This window comes from Triturus cristatus, chromosome 5_2 (assembly GCF_964204655.1).
Source record: "Triturus cristatus chromosome 5_2, aTriCri1.1, whole genome shotgun sequence".
In the NCBI taxonomy this organism is placed as follows: Eukaryota; Metazoa; Chordata; class Amphibia; order Caudata; family Salamandridae; genus Triturus; species Triturus cristatus.
In genome coordinates this window covers 389,104,063-389,126,990 of record NC_140588.1, presented here as the reverse complement: position 1 = coordinate 389,126,990, position 22,928 = coordinate 389,104,063, and the positions used below count along the sequence as shown (strand labels likewise).

The 22,928-nt window shown below is 42.3% G+C and overlaps 1 protein-coding gene across 1 annotated transcript in view; it reads left to right on the top strand.

Annotated features, from left to right (window-relative positions):
- Positions 1-22,928, top strand: part of LOC146823048 (uncharacterized) — a 567,962-nt gene that overhangs the window by 390,518 nt on the left and 154,516 nt on the right. Inside the window, exon 16 of the mRNA XM_085606614.1 lies at positions 8,413-8,466. Coding sequence (XP_085462740.1) covers positions 8,413-8,466 — 54 coding nt within the window. The remainder of the gene's footprint in view (positions 1-8,412; positions 8,467-22,928) is intronic.

The window sequence follows — 22,928 nt, the reverse complement described above, 5'->3', positions numbered from 1 at the left end:
ACTCTTACCATGTCATGAAGGTAAAGTTAATAATATTCATATATTTGACTTTCAACACATTTCCATAAAACTGAATTAAGGTAGTAGCTATGTCTGACACTCGCACTGAGATTAATTGAATCTCATAATTTTCAGTGAGTTAATCTATTGGGAAGCACAAACCACCACATCATTTTTAGGTGCCTTACATAACTCATGTTTAGGGTCATTGTAGTGCTCATAAGAGGTGCTTGTTTGCAACTGGACTGCGGAATCATGTGTCCATCCTTTATAGTGAACTAGTGGAGTGTACATTATACCCTTCTCATGCTGACACTAAAACATTTCTGTATCCATGAAGAGTCATTAGCAAGGGAGACAGTAGGGAAAGGAGAACACTGTAGGCCAATTGTAGAGTTGGATGCAAAAAAGCTAGATCCTGCTATTTCTATCTTCGAGATAGTACTGTGGAGGAATTTCTTCTCATGATTGCTCCTCTGGATACAGAACTTCTTCCACAAATTAGGGAATTTTCAGTTACCACTCAACTCTAAATTGGGGCTGTAGGTTGGCAGATGAATGATGAACCAGCACGGGCATGCCTAAAATTGAGTAGGAATAGAATGTATTACTTAGAAATCCACACAAATGACATCAGTTTTCTTAGATTATCTTAACCAGCAGAATCAACCTAGAACATGGACATTCAATGTTTTTATAACTTGTGCTACGGGGTAGAGAGACTCTTTTAGATAATTTTCCAGGCAGTACAATTCTGTGATTTAGGTAAAAATATCTCAGTACTTTGATTGGGATGATTACACTCATTTCTCTTTCACACACCAGTAACTCTTGGTGTCCCTCATTGGTTAGAGTCAGAGTCTTGTTACTGGTCCTATGAACAGAGAAACAGGGTCTCACTTCCCTGCCCATGGTCCCTTGATGACCTAACATTCTCATGTTTTTTCTAGGACCCATCTCAGGGCGTATAACCTTTCCTTTGCCCATGAAAAGAAAAACAAGGCCCCACGATATCTCATTCAAAGGGTTTGGACAAAATATCAGATAAAACATTTCATGGTGCAGAAATATTGTGTCAAGAATATTGGGACTTGGAAAAATATAGTGGACAGGAGTATTGAAGATAAAAATATTGTTTTTAGTGTTATTGTTAATCTAGTTGATAAAATATTGATGTAGTAAATATCGGAGAATATAATATTGTTTTTGTTGTTAATTATCATACTGATTTCTTCTATGTGTTTGTCAAAAAAATGTATTTGTTTTTATTTTTGTTAATTTTTTTATTTTATTTAAAATTTAATAGCGTGGTGTTGAGTTATTAGGGGATAAGGGTGGGGAGTTTAAGAAAAAAATTATGTAATTGTAATTGCATTTATATAGTGCTTACTACCCCTGACGAGGCGTCAAAGCGCTTTTTCGGCGAGTAGCACGCTACTCCGGGACTCATAGAGGATTAGTGTTGAATTAGTATAGTGAAATATGAAAGTAGTTTTAAGTGGTGGATAGGTTAGTCAGTTATTTGGATTCAGAAGGATAGCAGAAGGATAGAAGAGGAAAAAAATGTTTGTATTTATATAGTGCTTGTTACCCCTGATGGCGTGTTGAAGCCCTTTTGGGGGGGGGGTGGAGCGAGTAGCATGCTACTCCAGAAACCCATAAAAGATTAGTGGTGAATTAGTATGGTGAAATATGAAAGTAATTTAAGTGGTGGATATTAGTCAGTTATTTATAGTGAGAAGGATAGCAGAGGAACAGAAGGGGAACAAGGTTTTGCATTCATATAGCACCTGTTACCCCTGATGGATGTTGAAAGTTTGGCTGCTTGAACTGAGAAGGATGTGCCACCCATGTTTCATTTCTTGAATCTTGGGCATTTGAGGCGAGGTGCAGTTTAGAGCCGAGGTTCCTTTATTGAATGAGTTTGGTGATTTTATTCCTGATGAAGAGCGGTCACATTCCATGTATTGCTTTGTGGGTGATACAAAGCAGCTTGAACTTCGATCTTCTGGCAACTGGTAACCAATGCAGGGCTTTTAAGGCAAGTGAGATGTGGTCTCGCGGTATGATATGCAAGAGTAGTCTGGCAGCCGAGTTCTGATTCCGCTGTAGTCTTTTCATGGTTGTTTAAGGTGATCCGTGGCAGAGGCTATTGGTGTAATCGAGTTTGGACAGAACAAAGGAGCTGGTAGCTTGGACCTTGTGCGGAAATCCAAAATGAGGGAATATTTGTCGCAGCGTTTTTATAGAGACAAAGTTTGATCTGGCTAGTTTGTCCACTTGGGCATTCATCGACCGCTTGGAGTCCATGGTCATTCTGAGGTTTCTTACTTCCTTCAATATTTTAGGCAGTGATCCCAGTTCATCAGGCCAGGCGGCAAGCGGGTCATAATGTTTCCTTTCACCATACGTGAGTATTTCTGTTTTGGAAGCCTTCACTTTGAAATGGCTCCAAGTCATCCACTGGTCCATGGCTCTGAGACAACTGAAAATTGGTGATTTTCCAATGTCTTTGGGGCATTCCAGCTGAAAGAGTATTTGTGTGTCATCTGCATAGTTATAGCACATGAGGTGAAATTGATTGATCAGTACCGGTAATGACTTCATGTAGATGTTGAAAAGCATGGGCGAGATGATAGAGCCTTGAGGGACCCCTGCTTTTGTGGAGTATGGTTTGGATGAGAAAGGTGAGGTATGGATGACATTAGTTCTGTTTCGAAGGTAGGACACAATCCAGTCTAGAGCAGTTCCCTCTATGCTGGCTTCATACAGTCTTTGATACAGAGTGTCATGGTCAACCGTGTCAAAGGCAGCCGAGAGGTCCAAGAGGAGTAGCACGGCAACCCCGTTGTGGTCCACTGTATTCTTCAGGTCATCCCAGATGGCAAGGAGGGCAGATTCAGTGCTTCTTCCCAGACGGAATCCTGTATGGAAGTCTGAAAGTAAGTAATTCTCTTCAATGAATTGTGGCATCTGGGTAAACGCTGCTCTTTCTATCAGTTTGCCCAGGAAAGGTCCATTTGAAATAGGTCTGTAGTTGTCAGGGTTCAGCGGGTCCAAGTTTGTTTTCTTCAGTAAAGGGCGTAAGTGTGACTTTTTGAGTTCTTCTGGAAATATTCTGGTAGTTAAGGAATTGTTGATGATTCTTCTTACTGGAGTGGCAGCAGAGGTTGTTAAAAGAATTGTCTTGAAAATCTGTGGTGGACATGGGTCAGAAGGGCTGCCGGCAGGAATGCTTGCTTTAACCAGGTCCATTAATTCATCGTGTGAGATATGTTGGAAGGACCAAAGAGGCTGGATTAGAGTATTCTTGGATTGTTGTTTTGTAAAAGGGTTAGTGCTGGTGCTTTGTTTCTGTTTTAAGTACGAATCCAATGTGTCTGCTCTGTCCATGTAATGATTTGCCAGTGTGTCTGTGAAATCTTGAGTAACAGGATGAGTTCCTTCTAGGCAATTTGGTTTGAGAAATTCATTAAGTATTTTATAGAATTCTTTATTTGCACATTTAGCATTTTGAATTCTGTCTGAATAGTACCTTTTCTTAGCTTTTTTGACAGCTGACTTGTATAATCGGTTAATTTTCTGTAGGTGAAGTTTGTCTTGTTTGGCGTTTGTTTTGAGCCAGGTACGTTGCAGCTTTCTAATTTGTTGTTTTATGTCTTTTATCTCTATGTTTCTCCAAGGTGCTTTTTTTCTTTTGTTCTGTTGTGTGGTTTTGAGTGGTATCAGGATGTCAAAAGCTTCCTGTAGCCACTCATATAGATTTTGAACAGAATGTATTCCTTTCAGATTTGTATTGGATGTTAGTTGTGTTTCTAAGTGTTCCAAATTAAGCTTGTTCCACGGCAGATGGGTGGATGCATGTAAGGTAGTTTTAGGTGAGTCTCTTAGTGTTGTTTTATGTTGGAAAGCAAGCAAGTGGTGGTCTGACCATGTGAACGGAGTTATAGTTTGAAAGGTAACTAGCTCGGTATTAGCAAAAATGACATCTAGGATATGTCCAGCGATGTGTGTGGGCTTGTGGACAATCTGAGGCTGGATCAGTGCATCTAGGCCAGTGATTATTGTTTTTGGATAGGTCATATTGGGTTTGTCAAACCAAATTTTGAGGTCACCTGGAACGCATAGTGTATTGTTATCAGGTTTGAAACCGTGTCTAGAAGTGAGTCTGTGAATGTCGCCTTGCTAGGTGGAGATCTGTAAAGGAGCAGGAAGTTACAGAAGGAAGACAGTGTAGGATTGCATCTGGTGAGAAGAGACTCACAATTCTTTATGTTGATGTCATCAACTTTAGTGATTGTAATGTTTGCCTGAAGCAACAGCTGGACCACCTCCTTTTTTGCTTATACGATTTTGGGTGATTGTTTGATAGCCTAGAGGAACAGCTTCATGCAGGACTGGAGCCATATCATCTCCCAACCATGATTGAGTTATGAATAGTATGTCTAATTTTGCATTGGTGAGAAGGTTGTTGATGTGATGTTTGTTTTTAGAGAGGGATCGAGCATTTATTAGTAGACAGTTTAGAGAATGGGCTTTGGTGATAGCAAGACTTTGTTTTGCAGAAGAGTGATCAGTATTGTGTGGGTTTGTAGCAGGTGTGTTTTTAGTGCCTGTATTAGCTGTATTAGGATAGCAATAATGTAGCTGTTCTGTATCATCTTCCTCATCCAGCATGCTAAGAAGGCATTTTGATGGGTCTGCGTGTGTATGTGGTGGAGATGGTGTTTGAGAGTGAGTTGGTGTGCTGTGTTGTTTTCGTGGTGTAACATTGTTGTGCAGTACACATGGGGAAGCGAAGTTGTGAGGTGTGGCACGTTGCTTATATTGTTTGCCTGTGTTTAGGGGGGTAGGTGTATGAATCAGGGGTGGTGGTACAGCATGTGGCTCATGTAGTAAGGTTCTAAATTGTCCAATGGATGAGAGGCGTTTGGAGGAGAGTTGCTGTGTTGCTGTATCTGTGTTAGGTGTGGTGGAAGAGAGAAAGCCTGGCATTGGAGTTTGTTCTTTTGTGTGGTTTGAAAGGTGGGTGTATGTTTGTATTTTGTGATGGTAAGTATTCAAATTAAAATTTGTTAATTAATTATTTGATAGATATGCAAATTCTTTGTTTTGAAATTAAAAATGTATTTTATTATAATTATCTTTTTAATATGTTTGAATGTCATAGTTAATATTACATATTTTAATTACTTTTTTGTTTGAATTTTTGAAACTATAAGTTTATTTTTAAAATAATGTATTAAGTTGTATATTTGGACTTGTTTGGATTTTTTAATTAACATGATTACAAACATTTCCAATTATTTTTAAATATAAGACATTTTTAATACATTATTATTGAAGATTTTGTCATTATAAATCTATGTAATTGTAATTTTTAAAGTGTTTGAATGGTAGGAAATATTTATAAACATTTTAAGATTTGTATTCAAATGTATAATATAAGAGACTTATTTACAAGCCCCTTGCACTGCCGGTGCATCACTGTGACGATCTGGTGGCACAAGGGGCTTGTAAATAGCCCGCTAAATGTTTAATTTAAAAGTTGAAGTAAAGGTGAGTACTTTAAATTAGTGTTCTTTATTCAATATTTTTGGCAGTTTTGTAATTTACTAAAATGTTAGAATGTGTAGTATTAATTTTGTAATTTATAATTTTATTTAGTTAGTTGGTTTAGGTTTGAGTGAAAATTGGAAATATTACCCTTTAGTGTCTAACAACGTTCTCAAGTTGGTTTAGATTAGAGCGAGAATAGTAAATGATACTCTTTAAGTGTCCAACACCAGACCCAAGTTGGTTTAGGTGGGAGTGGGAATAGTAAATGTCACCATTTTTATGTATAAGATTTTTGTTACATTCAGTGCAGTAAAAATATGTCACACATATTTTTCATATTTAATTTATTTTACAATTTTACATTTATTGTACAGTTTTACATTTCAACAATGCAAAGTGAAGTAAACAAAAGATTTTTTGCAAATTGTTAACTGTAAAAATATGAAGTACATCCCATTTAATATATTTGTATAATGTACAACTTTGTTATTGTTCTTTGATTAAGATCTTTATACACTTATTAACTTTTTAATACATTTTTTAAACTGTATTTTAACATTTATTATCAGTATATATTAAATAATTTTATATATGTTATACAATTATTTAAACTATACTGAACAAGTTTTAAAACATATTTTACAACATTGTTTGACATGTTTAACATTCTAAAAACAAAATATTATTTTTTGCCCATTTATTGAACAACTTTAGTATATTTACCATTGATTTCTATGGGGAGCGAGTTTTTTTAATTTTGTTTCATTTGGTGGCCATTTTATTTTTTTACCGCTAGCTTCTATATGTGGTCTATTAATGTTATGGTGGGCCATTTTTCCAGGAACTAAGGGCCGATTCTGATGTGCTTTGGAAAGCTTCCCAACCGAATGGTGTCATGGCGGCGGATATGTTAGGGTCATAGGAGAGCCTAAATACCATACTGCCAACGTGACAAAGTCTACAGCATGTTCATGCACAGTGTGGCATGCACCATGTCATGCATGCACGAAGGTGCACTCCCGTGGACAGATTAGCTTGTTAGGGCCCCCTTACCTTCATTCCACCACCCTTATGGACGGGTCCCCGCCATGAAATGGGCAGTGGAAATGCAGGTCGTAATCTACTCAGCAGTGCCAGTATTGACACTGCCACCATTTGCTGCTCCTTTTTCGCACCGGTGCTGCAACAGGATCCTGGATCCTGGTGGAGGCGACGGTCTTCTGTCGATCCCAACGCCACCATCATAATATGGTGGTCGGACTGCCACAGTGAATACGACAGTCCGAGGACCGTGCACTCAGAGTTAGGCCTTTAGTCAAGATTTTTAGAGGTATTGCCACATACTTTTATTAAAGTGAGAGTAACAGCCTTATATGATTGTGTGGGGGTATAAATAAGATCTACTTGAATCATGGCTTGTTCAAAGTCATGATTATTTTTCGGGGGTAGTAGTTATTTGTTTGTTGTTTTATATAATTTAGGAGTTCACAGTATGAAATGCTTTGTTTGGTAGTAAAGCACATATGAAAGGGATATTGGTGTTTTGATATTCACCATGTATGGTGTATATCTGAGTGAATGGTTTGGGACATTGAAGGTCTCATCCATCATCCAGGTTTGGCATTGGTTAAGTTTTATAAATGTTCTTTTGCTATAGATAAAAGTAAGATTTGTTTTTCAACATTTAAATATTTAGATTGTCACATAAAAGGAAGGGATCCTCATTGTGGGCCTCATTACTATGGCGGTCAGACAAGTGTCCAACTGCCATCGTATCGGGATGGAGACCACCCGACATGTAGTCGGCATCTCCACCCGCCTCATTACAATCCAACCACTGTGAAGGCTGTCGGAAACATGCCTTTTTCAAATGCAGCTCATGCTGCAGCGAAGAAAGATTGAGCAGTAATTAAGGAGGATCTAGTAGGTTCTGTTGTGAGCTTGGTCACCGTGAGAAAATTTCCCTGGAGGAATTAGAAGCTGCTTCAATTTTTGTTGAAAAGTATTCATTTTTGTGGAAAAGATCATGGCCTTATAGGTTTTTAGGCAAGTTTTATACTTAGTTCTTTCCTCTGAGTTGTAGTGATGGTGCCACTCCTTTTCTTGCCTTCTGCAAGTTAGCTTGTATGTTCTCAGCTCTTTGGCAAACCAGGGGCTGTGACCTTATTTCTTTTAAGTTAAATCAACTTGATAGGGGTTAGTGTGTGTGCTGCCGAGTCGACACATATTCGGGTGATGGGAGCCATTGTACATCACTACCAGTGGACAGGAGGACTGAGTCTCATTTGCACGGGGCCATGCACCATACGTTATGTCTACATGGCTTACACCCCACCAAAAAATTAAACACTGGATTATGTTGTTAGCCTGGGAGACAGTAGTGCAACAAAAGTAGACCAGCATTCCTATAACCTGTATTTTGTTGGAGTGAGCAGGTGCTACAAGCAAGTTCTTATGAGACCTACAGGTACATGGGGGACCAAGGTGGACTCACATGACTTCTTGAGAAAGGTCCAAGGAGGTTCCATCTCAACACTGCCTGGCAGAGATGGCCAGACAAGTGTAAAATAGGCCACATCAGTCCTTTTACCTTTACTCTCTAGTTCAGTTTTTTTTTGTTTTTCTCCACCCTATTATCACGGCTATATAAAGTGCATCATATTTTTGAGCCTTAAATTAGAAGCAAAGTAATTCCCTCTTACTCTGTACTTCATAAACCTGAGCTTCTTTTGAACCTTAGGTAATGTTTTCTCCCGGCAACTGAAACTATACAGCAGCTTGCGTGGTACAGTGTGTGCAAAGGATGCCTCTAAATAACCACTAGTCTCTAACAGTGACCTTTTCTTTCCACAGGGTGAACCAGGCTCTCCCGGAAGAAACGGAGTTCCAGGGTTAAACGGTTTAAAGGTCAGCTCTATGTATTTTTAGATAATGGGGATTCAAATCTTCTTTAGTCTAAGTTTGAGTTTTGCACCATTTGCTTCAGACTTCATAATCCAATAAGGTTGTGTGCAATGAAAGATTGGTGAAACAAATTGTTTCAGAATGTAATGCTCAATATTTTTGACTGATGAGTTCCACACACACGCACACACACACACACACACTCAGTAGAGGGGATTAACTGAATGCGAGGCAATTGCGATTTTCCACAGTTAATTGTTTTTTTTCTCTACAGCAAAAAAATAAAATTAAAGTTCAGGCATATTTTATTGTACATTTTCAAAAACACAGAGGGAAAAATGAACAGTAGTAAGGTACATGGGTTGCATATTGAGAAGCCCAGGCCTGATACGAAAAGCCCTGGGTGTAGAATTGTTAACGGATAGACTATTACATATGATATAGCCCAGGAAACATGTAACAATTAAGAGCAGAGTAACATATGGTATACGCACCAACCCATGTAAATAACTGGTTGAAAAGAAATTGATTAATAACGAAAAGATAAAGAAAACATCTAGTAGGTGTAGAATCAGGTGATATGTGTAGGAGGGGCGAACCTAAAGAGGCTTTAGAGTACGTAGGTATAGATGTGAATCGGGGAGTATGTTCACATCAAGACTGAAATCAAACCACGGGCTTTAGTAGGCGGTGAAAACAGTTGTTGCTGTGTCTGATGTTTGAGCATCCAGGGAGACTACCAACTTGAGAGGGTGACTGGTGTCAGGGATTTTAGGGGGTGGTTCCCCCATTAGGACTTCACAGTGGTTTAGAGGTAGCAAACTAATTATCGAGAGAGTTCCAAATAAAGGTGTTGCGCACTATCCATGAGGAGTTTTGCAGGGAGGTGTTATCTGCGTCTCTTGGGAAGGAGATTCAGTTTAGCCACGAGTGAAAAGAGGTGGCTATGGTGTTCTTCCAGTTAGCTAGAGCTGTTTTACAGGCAGCAGTAAGAAGAATGTCAATAAAGAGGCTATCTTTAAGGGATATAATACTTGGGTCAAGGAAACCTTTGATTAGGGCTAGGAAATTCTGTTCTATGTGCCCCACACATGGGGTGAATAAAGTGAAATACAGAGTCCCAGAATGGTGAAATCAAGCTACAGTGAACAAGGCGGTGGGGAAGATCTCCAGTCAGTCAGGTAGTAGCCAGAATATAGTCTGTGAAAGGGCGGGAGAGATTTTATATGAGACTAATGACTTCCATAGTAGGTGCCAGGACTCCAACGATACCAACTCTGTGGGGTCCCACTTTGTTTGGAGTTTTGAGGGCAGGGTAGAGGACTTCGGTTTTAGTAGGTCATAGAACTTGGAGGCCTGGTAACCGGATGTTTTAAAGGTTAGGATGGTTTGGGTCTTTAGTTTGGGATTTAGCTTAGATAGACTGACTTTAATTTTATTTTGCCAAATAAATGTATTTATTAGTCTATTGGTCTTTTGTGTGAAATCATCTGATAGCGCTAGAGGAAGCATGTTCGCGAGGTAGTTAATTATGGGGGTGATCATCATTTTGATGGTCTCGATGCTGTTCTACCATGTGAGGAATTTAGGGTTCCAGCTCTCTAATAGGACTTCAACCTTCCTCAGCTTCTGAGCCTCATTATGATTTAGAGATTCTAGGATATCTGAGTTGAACTCCAGTCCCAAGTATTTAACAAACTTCAGTTGCCGAGAAAGACCTTTGGTGGCGAAGAGGGCACTGGAGCAGAGGGTATTCAGAGCAAGGATTTCAGACTTTCCTTTGTTGAATTTGTAGTTTGAGACATGGGCATATTCTTTTATGGTCTGGAGCAAGGCAGGATGAATTGGGCTGCGTGTTCGGACATAATTAAGATATCGTCAGCATAAGCCGCAACTTTCACTTTAGCACTATTGAGTGAGATACCATGGATGTGGGGGTTATTTCTGATCTTATGGAGTGTGGGCTCCTAGGCTTAAAATGAATAATGACGGTGAAAGGGGGCAGCCTTATCTTGTACCTCTTTCTAATTTAAGTGATGGTGAAAGTAGACCTCCAGATCTAATTTTAGCTGACGGGCTGCTATAGAGAGCCATGATCATCTTGGTGAAGGGTTCCCCTAAGTTGAATTTCCAAAGAGATTCACGTAGAAAAGTCCAAGAGACCCTATCAAATGTTTTTTCAGCATCAAGAGTAATTGCAACTGTTTTGGTGGAGGCTGTCTTGGCCTTTTCAATAACGTGACAAATGAGACAGGCGTTATCACTGGATAGTATGTGTTTCATGAAACCTACTTGTGACTGCCCAATCGGCTGGGGGAGGAGAGATTCCAGCCTCTCGCAGAGTATCTTGGTGTAAATCTTTGCAAAAATATTTGTATGTATTGAGATGCTCACACCACATTTCCACCAGTAAATACACTTCACTCCTGCCAGGAGCAAATGTGCATACATTTCTAGGGCATGTCATTTGAGACGTCATTGGTGATATCATAAATGGAGTCATAGAACATCACATGAGTGATGTAATATGTGAAGTCAAATCAAATCAATAAAAACTTTATTCGGCCAAGTTCTGGCCATAAAAGAACATTTCCCATAATAGAACACATACATTTTAGATTTAAAACTATACCACTGATATAATTAAAGGCACAGTAAAAATACTTTAGTATTGTGAAGTCATAAGCAGTGCATGGCGTTGGCGCAAGTTATAGTTAGCAGAGTTAACTATAACTGGTGAATTTCGGTGCTTTCTTTTTAGTTCAAAACGTTAAGGTTGTGACTGATATATTCATCGAATTATAACATCACTTTAACCTTTGGTTTTTTCAGTGAATTTTTAAGGAATTGTTTAAACAAAAACAGTTTTTATCACACTTAATTATAATGCTATTTTAACCTTTTTCAGTGAATATGATAAAAAAAAGTAGAAAATGAACATTAAGAAACTCATTGTGGGGTTAAAGAAGAAAATTAGTACGCAGTGAAGTTTCAAATCATTGGGATTGATTAAAAAACATGACATGTTATCAGAAAATGCGACTGACCTCAGTTGAAGTCCTTTCTTTATGTTCACACCTTGGTGTTTAAAAATCGGAGCAACCAACAATGTTGCAATCCATATGATTAAGACCCATGGGGGTCGAAACGCATTATGGAGGACTCTCAGTAATAAAGAATATAGGATCACACTGGTTGGTGGGCTCATCATTCTGCCTGAGTTGGGAGGATTGTACATATGCTATATATATATATATATACACACACACATATGTATATGTATATTTATATATATATATAAGTAAATATATATATATATTTATATACACCACAGTCACCTCCTTTCCAAGCAGACAAGGGGACACAGCGGGGTTTCTTGAGGCTGTTTATTGGAAATACTGGTATGGCGCGTTTCGGCGGTGGGCCTTTTTCGAATGCCACAGTTAAAATAGAGTTCCCACTTCAGGGTCTTTTATTGTGCTCCTCCCCTCACAGTGGCAGGAGCACACCTGAACCAAGTTAGTTCGGACAACACTCCGGCAGTTCCCTGTGAAAGACTGCAAAACCCATCATGCAGTTTGTTGATAGCATGAATACATGTCTCCTTGGGCCGGATTTTGTCATACTCAAAGTGAGTCTGGGCTGCTTACGAACTACGTTTGGTGGAGGCCTTGGCGATGATTCTGGCCAACAAACAGTCTCTGTCCTCTACTCCCAGCCACACTTTCCCATTAGTCGCATGACCGGAGACGCCAGTGCAGTGACCGCATGTCTCCATTCAGTGATGGACTGTCACTGGACAGCAGTACCTCTGCTTCCCTGGGTCTAGCGGCGGTTCAAGGCAATATCCAATACCTCGGGTTGCTTCTGTTCCAGTTTGCCACTGTATGCCAAGGACGCTTAATGGAAGGGTCCCCCTTGCATGCCAATGGCTGCACGCTGAATATACACCACAGTCTCCTCCTTTCCAAGCAGACAAGGGGACACAGCGGGGTTTCTTGAGGCTGTTTATTGGAAATACTGGCATGACGCATTTCGGCGGTGGGCCTTTTTCGAATGCCACAGGTGAAATAGAGTTTCCAATTCAGTGTTTTTTATTGTGCTCCTCCCCTCATAGTGGCGGGAGCACACCTGAACCAAGTTAGTTTGGAGAACACTCCGGCAGTTCCCTGTGAAAGACTGCAGAACCCATCATGCAGTTTGTTGATAGCATGAATACATGTCTCCGTGGGCCGGAATTTGTCATACTCAAAGTGAGTCTGGGCTGCTTATGAACTAGGTTTGGTGGAGGCCTTGGCGATGATTCTGGCCAACAAACAGTCTCTGTTGTCTACTCCCAGCCACACTTTCCCATTAGTCGCATGACCGGAGACGCCAGTGCAGTGACCGCATGTCTCCATTCAGTGATGGACTGTCACTGGACAGCAGTACCTCTGCTTCCATGGGTCGAGCGGCGGTTCAAGGCAATATCCGATACCTCGGGTTTCTTCTGTTCCAGTTTGCCACTGTATGCCAAGAACACTTAATGGAAGGGTCCCCCTTGTGTGCCAATGGCTGCACACTGAATATACACCACAGTCTCCTCCTTTCCAAGCAGACAAGGGGACACAGCGGGGTTTCTTGAGGCTGTTTATTGGAAATACTGGCATGACGCATTTCGGCAGTGGGCCTTTTTCGAATGCCACAGGTAAAATAGAGTTTCCACTTCAGTGTCTTTTATTGTGCTCCTCCCCTCACAGTGGCAGCAGCACACCTGAACTAAGTTAGTTTGGAGAAGACTCCGACAGTTCCCTGTGAAAGACTGCAGATACCATCATGCAGTTTGTTGATAGCATGAATACGTGTCTCCATGGACCGGATTTCGTCATACTCAAAGTGAGTCTGGGCTGCTTGCGAACTAGGTTTGGTGGAGGCCTCGGCGATGATTCTGGCCAACAAACAGTCTCTGTCCCCTACTCCCAGCCACACTTTCCCATTAGTCGCATGACCGGAGGCGCCATTGCAGTGACCGCATCTCCGCAGTGATGGACTGTCACTGGACAGCAGTACCTCTGCGTACATGGGTCGAGAGAGGGAGTGAGAGAGACAGAGAGAGAGAGAGAGGGATAGAGAGAGAGAGATAGATAGATATTTCTGTATTTTCTTTTTTGTTTTTAATTTACTTCTAACCTCTCTTTGCCACTAACCACCTCTAAATCCTAAAATTACCCTTACCTCCCTTGTCTATAACATAATAGTTATGCTATTTAAATAATACATGCCTGCATAGTAAAGGCATGTGGCTAAAGGTACAAATATTTACCTGCATGGTAAATCCCTTTGGTAAAGGGGTTACGTGGTAAAGATTTAATTGTAAATACTGTTTTCCTCGACAAAATCACCTGTATCCATAAACTTATAAATACATCAATTCCACAATCCAGTCGATTTTTTTTGTTGTTGAGATTTTTATTGAAACTTTGACAATTGACAAATGGTCATGGCACATGAAAAAACTAATTATTGTATAAAAAGAAAGAAAAAAACATCAGCAAGTTCAGGCAGCATAACTCCCATGAATCACGTTCCCACCACGAGAAAACAAATAAGAAAGAAAAAGAGCAAAGTCGAAAAAAGATGAGATGGGAAGGGAGAGAAAAAAAAGTCTTAGAGCAATGAAGATGTGGACAAATATGCACATATACAAAAAAACAAACTTAGAAATGTTTATCCAATCCAGCTAGCAATTGGCAACCAGATTCTCCTCCCCATTCCCCTTTTCCTATGCCCTTTCAATCTGTAGACGACTGACTCCATATTATAAGTGGCTAATAGCTTTGCCCGCCACATTATAAATATAGGAGGGTCAGGACCAATCCACTGAGAGGTAATGCATGTTCTGGCTATAGCCATTGCAACAAAAAGAAATTCCACTTTCAGATCTAGGCTGAGCCATAGTCTCCTGGCATCCTTCTACCTCCAAGATAATCATATCGGAAGTTAAGGAAACCGATATGCCAAGTATGTGGTTCAGAAAGAATTCGATATCCTGGAGGAATTTAGTCAGGTTGGGGCAGGAAAAAACATATGTATCGTATTGGCAGCCCATTCCCCACACCTACTGCATGACTTACCCCATAGACCTACCCATTTGGAGATCTTCCCCGGAGTATAATATAAATCAAATACCAACATAAAATGTTGTGTCCTCAAGGTGCCAGTAATTAAGATCTGGTTAGCATATTCCAGAGTCAGCTCTAAGTCAATACCTTCTTTACCGAACTTCCTTCCCTATCTATCAGACTGGGTAGACAAGTCATCAGGGAGACCAGCCAGCAGCATTTGATAAATTGTCCCAATACGAGATCTATTCCCTATTATGTCAACCAGGGGTATTTTACCCAAGTTTGCATCTTTTTGAACCATAATTTTACCGAGGTAACTCCTGATCTGCAAGAATTTTAAAAAGTGTCTCATAGACAGGCCAAACTTTTCCTGTAAGTTAGAAAAGGAAGTGATTTGTCCCCGACAGCAGACATGCCCCAGAACATTAATCCCTAAATTACCCCAGCTAGGCGCAATTTAATCTTGAAAGATTGAAGGTAAGAGTCTAGATGACGAGAACGGGGTGTAGACATTAATATTTGAAATGCCAAGCTTCCGCCGTATCTTTTTCCAGATAGAATAGGCTGATTGGATGACTTTAAATGTAGTTTTTTTGTAATAACTCGGCTCTAGAATTTTTACTAGACATTGACCAGCAGCCTCACCAAGTGCTACCTCGTAGATAGTTGGTCTAGCGGCAGCGAGGACTACTGCATTAGCCCCAACCAACAATATCCCCATGTGCTGTAGTAATGCAGCCCAGTGGTAAAGGAGAAGGCTGGGCAGCCCCCAGTCCCCTAAGTCTGGGTAAGATCATCCATTTAACTGCTCTTCTGGCTCTACAGTACCCCCAAAGGAATCTGACGCATACCCTCTTAGTCTTAGAGATATAGGATGCTGGAAATTCTAAAGGTATGGTCTGAAATAAGTATAAAAGTTTTGGAAAAACCATCATTTTGATGACATTGCATCGGCCATGCATTGATAGGTGTAGATGATCTAGTCTCTCAAGTGTCTTGTTAATTTTTCTTATTATTGGCAAAATGTTTACCTCAGGTATGTGCTCCACTGAGGCCATAATCTTTACACCTAGATATGTTGCTGCGGATACAGTTGGGACTTCTTCCGGAAATGATGTAGCTGAGTGTAGGATCTGGGTTTTATCGATATTTAATTTGTAACCCGACACAGAGCTGAACATCTCTGCTGAGTCCTTTAATACCGGAAGAGCTGATCTTATATCAGATGTGAAAACGGCAATATCGTCCGCATACGCCAATGTTTTATAAGCGATGCTGTTAACCGTAACAGCTTTAATCGATGTATTTGCATCAAGTTTATTCAAAAAAGGATCAATATAAATTGCAAATAATAGCGGGGAGCAAGGACAGCCCTGCCAAGTTCCTCTTCTTATAGTAAATGATTTAGATACTTGGCCCGATATATGGATACAGGCATCAGGAAGTGTGTATAGTGCCTGGACTGCTTGTATAAAATCCTCAGGTAGGCCTTTTGCAAAGAAGGCGGACCAAAGAATCCCCCAGGAGACCCTGTCGAACGCTTTCCCTGCTTCCAGCAGGATCATCCCGAAAGGTGTCTTCATCGCCTGAGCCCAATCAAACAGAGCTATGGCTATCTCGACCCGGGATAAACCTGTGTTGGCGAATGTTAACCAATTGAGTAATAACCTTGCTCAACCTTAGAGCAATTATTTTAGAATAGATCTTACTGTCAGCGCATATCAGGGAGATAGGTCTATATGATGATGGGCTGAGCTCATTTGTTTGGCGAAACGTGCGATAAAATTCCAGCTGTAACGCGTCGGGCCGACAGCCTTACCAGCTGCTAGCAAAGTTAGAGCAAGCTTGACCTCGTCCCCCGTAATTGGAGCAGACAGCATCATGCTTTGTTCCGGGGTAACCTTCGAAGTTTCGTAGTCCCGCAAAAATTCCTCCCCAGACATTGCTTCTACATGTCTATCAGCAGTATATAGCTCCTGATAGAAATCCTGGAAAACCTTCAGGACCTCCCGCGGTGAGTCCTGGATCTGACCTAATTGATCCTGAATACGGGGAATTCTATTAAAAACTCCCCTTTGTTGCATACGTTTCACCAACAACCTGCCTGAGTGCTCCCCATATTCATACATGTCCGCATGGTACTGTGCAAATTTAATGGCCAATTCATCACCAAAAAATTGATGTATTCTGGCCTTTGCAACTACTATCTGCTGCAAGCATTCTTCCGATTTTTGCATATCCCCGATTACCCGCATGAGCTCTTCCTCGGCCTTCCGCAGCCATTGATCTTCTCTTTAACCGTCCTTTGTCGATAAAGGGAGAAACTGAGAGTAACCCCCTGTACTGCTGCTTTAAAAGCATCCCAGACTAATATGTCAGGGGCAGTGCCCTTGTTAACGTTGAAAAACTCAGTAATCCATTTGTTCATATGTAGGCAGTATGTCTGATCTAGCAGTAACTTCCTATCAAACGTCCAAGTCGCCGGAAGTTGTAAAAAGGAGCTTGTCGTGAGCTCAATCACTAGCGGGTTATGATCTGATATTATCTTTGGAAAAAGCTCAATATTAGACTTTTCTGTGATTTGATCAGAAGCAAAAAAATAGTCCAATCGGACAAATTTGCGGTGAGGTGCTGAAAAATAAGTGTACCCCGGCTCCATGTGCCTGTGCCTATGCCAAATATCAATCAGTCCGTGTTCCATGACCAACCCCTGTAGAGCCCTAAAAGTCTTACCCTTTCTTCCCTGATAAGGGATGTTGCTGAAGAGGCTGAAACTACCATTCAAATGGATATTGAAATCACCACAGAGGATTACCGGAACGGGCCATAGAGGCAATTCTATACTCAAAAAATTCAAGATTTCTGGATCCTCCAGATTCGACCTATACAAAGAGCAAATGGTAAGAGGGGTACCTGAAATTGCAACTTCACCGATTAACCATCGGCCTAACTTATCTTCCTTGTTACGCTTGCTAAATGCAATGCCATGCTTGACTAAAATAGCAAACCCCGTATGGTAGTGGCTTGACGAGAGCATGCGAGAACATCAAAACTGAGAACCTTTAGCCACCCACGATTATTCCAAGGAATATGTATTTCTTGTAAACACAGTGCATCTATATTCATATATCTTATAAGCTTGGAAAGTAAGCCTCTTTTTTTTCTATCATTAAGGCCGCAAGTGTTTAAAGAACATATTCGGATTTAACTTTTTCCGGCCATCAGCCCTTAAAATGTGAATATTTCAGCACAGCAGAAATGCAAAGAGAATTTTTAAAAAAAAAATTTCTCCCTATTTCAAGGGAGTTCTGAAGCGTAATATATTTACAAAATCTCGATACAATCTAATGCCATGACAATTTAAACAGAATAGTGACTGTGACCCCCACCCACCCTTCACCCCCGCTCGGCTCCCCCACCCCCCAAATCCCACTCTGCTTCTACCAGAAGCCCTCCACCCACCCACCCCCCACCTTCCCACCACATGAGGCATGGGGACCAACGGTCCCTGGTGATGCAGAACTGGCCCGCTGCCCCCTCCACTGAGTTAGAGCCCCCCCCACCCCCTCCCAAAAATGCGTACCATATAGTGAATAGAATCAGAAACAAAAAGAAACACTAAGGGAAAAGGCAGACCATACTTAAATTATTGAGCACTAAGGAAACCCCCGGGGTCAGTGCAATGTGGATCACATTTAGCCCACAGTTCCCTCTAGTGAAAGCATAAATTCTTTTGCCTGAATTTCAGACTGGAAATAATGGGTCTGCCCCTGAAAGACCACCTTCAATTTGGCTGGGTTAAGCAAAAAGACCTGAGCCCCCTTTGCCTGAAATAACGGGATTAATTGACGCATTAACCATCTCTTTTCAACAGTCGGCTGGCAAAAGTCAGGTCTCACAAAGAATTCGCACTCTTTGCCGGCCCTTTTCCGATCTGGCCTGGCTAAATCATACATGGCTTCCCTGGCCAAAAAAATTATTAAGACAGATCAGGATAGCACGTGGTTATCAACCTGACCCCCTTTTCTCCGCTGAATAAAGGGGAAGCGGTGAGCCCTTTGCAATTGCGTTTTGCAGTCCCAGTGACAGAGTTCGGGGAAAGCCTCCTCAAAAAGTTCAATCACAAACTGGCGGACATCTGCCCCCTTCTTGCCCTCCGGGATGCCCAAAATTCTAAGGTTGTTCCTCCTGGAGCAATTTTCCAAGTCAATCAATTTCAAAAGTGTGTCATCCTTCTTGGCTTGCATAGACTCAGTCAGAATCTTGTGTGCGGCCAGCTCGTCTTCCAGCTGGGAAATTCTTGTCTCTGCCTCTCCAATTCGTCTTTGTGACCCTACGTATTGCATTCTGGAGTTTCCGGCACGCACCTTGAGTCCGAGAGCTCTAAGCTCTTGTCTCCGGCCGGTGGGCCGTAATGGACTGATATATAGTGGAGAGGGTGATTTCCTCAGGTTTGTTGGAGTTGAAGCTGGTCGCACCAGGTACCACAGTTCCAGCTGGTGTATCGTTTCCTTCCAAATTTGATGAGAAGGAATAGTCCCAGGTCATTGAGCCATTCACGGCCTCGGTCTGCGAGGATAAGGCAGGTTGATCTCTCAGTTTTCTAACTGTTCTAGGACTTATCAAAGATTTGTCACTCTCTTACTCCCAATGAAGGCTACTGGTATCGCTTTCTTCCCCCACCCAGTTTTTTGCACGTCTGTCATCGCCGGAGGAGTTGGAGTGGTCAGACAAGTGTAGAATGTATCCACTAAATCCTCCTCCCTACATGTCAGCAGACTGTCGGCCTCCCTGCCTGGGTGCCCCGGTCCACAGCCCCTTTAGAGTGGCCATTACTAGCGGAAACTCCATGTACCAGAATACACTTGACTGATTGATCAGACAATGTACCGGCTACCGGCTCGGGGGGTAGGAGACCTGTCAAGCCACCAGCTTACCCCCTCTCACCAGGAAAGCTGTCTATGCTAGTACAATCAGGCCCTTGGTCCGAAGTCTCCCCGTCAGTTCCTCCTTCTGTGGACTCACCCTGAGTCAGCTCCATCGGAGTTAATGCAACATCCAGAGCGGATTGAGCAGTTCCAGGGGCGGGTGGAGGAGTGTTGATTTTTGCATTCATTTTGATTCCTGCTGCTGGTAGTTTCTTCGAAGTTTGCACTTTAAACAAAGCAGGAACCGTCTGTTTAGCACGAGTAGCAGCGCCATCCCTACCCTTGAGTTGCGCACCAACACCCGGCGTTTCCATGACAGAATGCCGTCTGCCAACACCAGGACTTCCTCCTTGGGTCGGAGCAATTTTTCCCGGACTGCCAGAGACTGCTGATGGCCCCCTCACCTTAAGGCTCCTAGAAGCAGCATTCGCCGGCATGGATGAAGCTGCACCGGTGACCGAAGCAAGAGAGGCTGCTAGACCGTGGGTCTTCTGAGTTGTTAACCTACAAGGCAGCGGGACCTCCCACAGCCACGAGCGCCAGATCATTGACAGCGGGCTGGAAAGATCACACCGTATCTATCTCTCCACAGCTTATCCACTAATCCCCTCCAAACACACAGTCTCAGTAACTTTGGGCAGGCACCTGCTTTTATGGAATCCAAAGTCATTCACGTTTATCAGTTGGCACCGGGATTCAAGCCTTTCACATGCCTCAGGGATCAAAGCTGCGAGGCCACCCTCCACGGGGGGCGACCTCCGAGTCCTCCGGTTCTAATCACCCTCTTGCGTTATACCACCCATGGCCAGGAGTCTTCTGAGCACTTCTAATTATTTCGAAGCACTCACCGCCTCCACCCGGAGCAAGGCCCAGCGGCCGCTGCCTGCGACTCACAACAACGTCCTTGCTCGGTGTCTCCAAATCCTCCAGAGAAAACAGAAAACCCGGGGTGGATTTGGTTGCGATCGGGCACATTGAAAGCTGAGAGCTAAAGGTGCAGAGAAGTTCAACATGACAACAGGTTTCCACAAGATTTTAACAAGTCATTATTGCTTCTGATTCTGTCTTTCATCAGGCTTCAGAAAAAAGTTTTTTTAAAGTTACAGCCACATCGTATCAGTGAGGAGCTCCGATGGATGCGGGTAGGTGGAGGCTCGCGAGCAGCCAGCTCACACACCCGAGCTTGCGGATGCCATCTTGCCTCCACTATACAATCTAAACATAGTTATTCGTAGATACACATTTTGCAGCTATAATCCCACCAAGCCTGTTTCTATGAAATAAGACTGGTAATATACCTTTAGAAACTTCTTATATAACACACCTGGGTTCACTTAAACGGCAAAAAATGCCCAGAGTCATCATTATTTTAAGACTTTTCAGGATATATGTGTTATGTACATCTGTGATAGCATCATTTATTATTTTACATAGCATGGTGACTCTGATTTTTGCCTACCAGATATTCCTACATTATCTGAAGAAACTCTTCTTATATTATGAAAGAGGACCATAGCAGCTTGGATTTATAATGGTTAGTGGCAGTAGTGTAAACATAAATCGGTAATATACTCATGCATTCCGCAGCGCACATAGAAAGAGGTAAACCCCTCTCATTCTTGTTTTTACAAAAAACACTTTTATTAGCATCTTAAAAACATTAGTTGTTGAGCGCATCATGTTGCCTACAACCCAGACCAGGCCGGCTGTGTAAATACATAAGATATCACATAGGCGGAGGATAGATAGATACACAGCAAGTCACCTACAACCTCTTCAGGCCGGCCGTGTTAAGTAAAAAACTGTGGAGACTATGGAGGAGCTACAAAAGGACATCAGCATACTTAAAGCGTGAAGTAGCTTGTTATCTCAAGTAACGTTAAGCGTAACCCATGTATGTCCCTGGTTATGCACAACTGCACTAAATAGTTCCATGTAATACAGCCGCCACCTTGAGTGAGTGTCTGGTCCTTATCTATCACTGGTGTTGCTGCTAGAACTTTATGCAGAGAACATCACGTGGCCTAGTGCGTGCTGGTCTCTGGGGTCAGGGTAGCATTGAGAAATGTGATTAACAACATCAATTAAACAAGGTCTGTGTCTTAATTGTTTTTGTGCAGGAAGGTGCCCCTTCCTGCTCAAAAACAATCACCCCTACCACGCAGACACCCTAGCACCATGGGGCAAGGGTGCCTACGTTGGCGCATGACAGCCCATTTTGTGCCAGCACAGGGAAAAAGAACAGGAATGTGCCGTATCTCATAGATACAGCCCATTCCTGCCCTTTTCATTTGATGCAGGGCAGCGCCTCAAGATTCCTTGTGAGAATAAACAACAATATCACATATGGTATAATTTAAAATATATGATGCCTTGTGCACTTCCCAAAAAATCAGTGACCAAGAATCTTCCTTTTTCTGCTCTGCAATGTTCTTTGACATGCTCAGTCTAAACCGTCTCTCGTAATTATACCATTTGTGATATTGTTGTTTATTCTCTCATACCTACCCATATCACAACGTGGTTTATGGGTGATACTCCTGTTGAACTTATCAAGATTCCTTGTGGCACTGCCCTGCGACAAAACCTCGCAAATGAGGCCCTTTGTACCATGGGACATTAAAGACAGCTTGGAGTCTTTCAGTAGGAATCAATGGAAAACCAAAGAAACGAGTACCAACGAAGTTTCTTGTGATAAATCATTTAATAAGCCGCTATATACCCCGTTTGGGGATTTTCAAATACATACAGGTAACATAATTTTATATGTCAGACTATATCGAAAATGTGCCTACAGTTGTGAGGAGTAGATCAGTGGCGTTGTCCCCCCTGAATGGGGATCACAGCTGTGGTCCAAGATCTGGAGGGACCCAGTGGACTGGGAGTAAGCCCCCCGTTGGTGCCTTAAGACCCAGATGGTGTGGCTGCTGTGGTGAGCCCTGCGGCCTGACCTGGAAGCAGACAGACGGATGTGCTGGCACGGATCTGCCTTGTATGATCTTCTGACGGCAGGTAGGAGCTAGGTAGGAGGCCCGGCACTCCTGCACTGGGGCTGCTCCCTCGCTGGATCATGCGGGGTGAGAAGGCTGTGTGTGTGGCCCCAGAGGATCCTGACTAGGGTCACTTGTGCTGCCTGATGGCCAGAATGCAGCTGGTGCATCCCTGGACTCGTGAGCCTCTATGTGTGAAATGCTTGCCAGACTGACATCGTGAGGTGGCAGGATTGGATGGTCCGGCCTGGGCTGCTCCCAGGGAGGAGGAGGCTGGGGAGCCCCTGAGTGTTGCCTTGGAACTGAGGTGGGCACCATATTGGGTGACAGAGACTAGCTGTGAATGTTGTCCCCTTGGAGTGCACTATAGCGGGCAAGCAAGTTTCTTTGGAACTCATTAGACAGCGAGTCGGACCTGGGGGGGGGGGGGCATTCTGCCATTG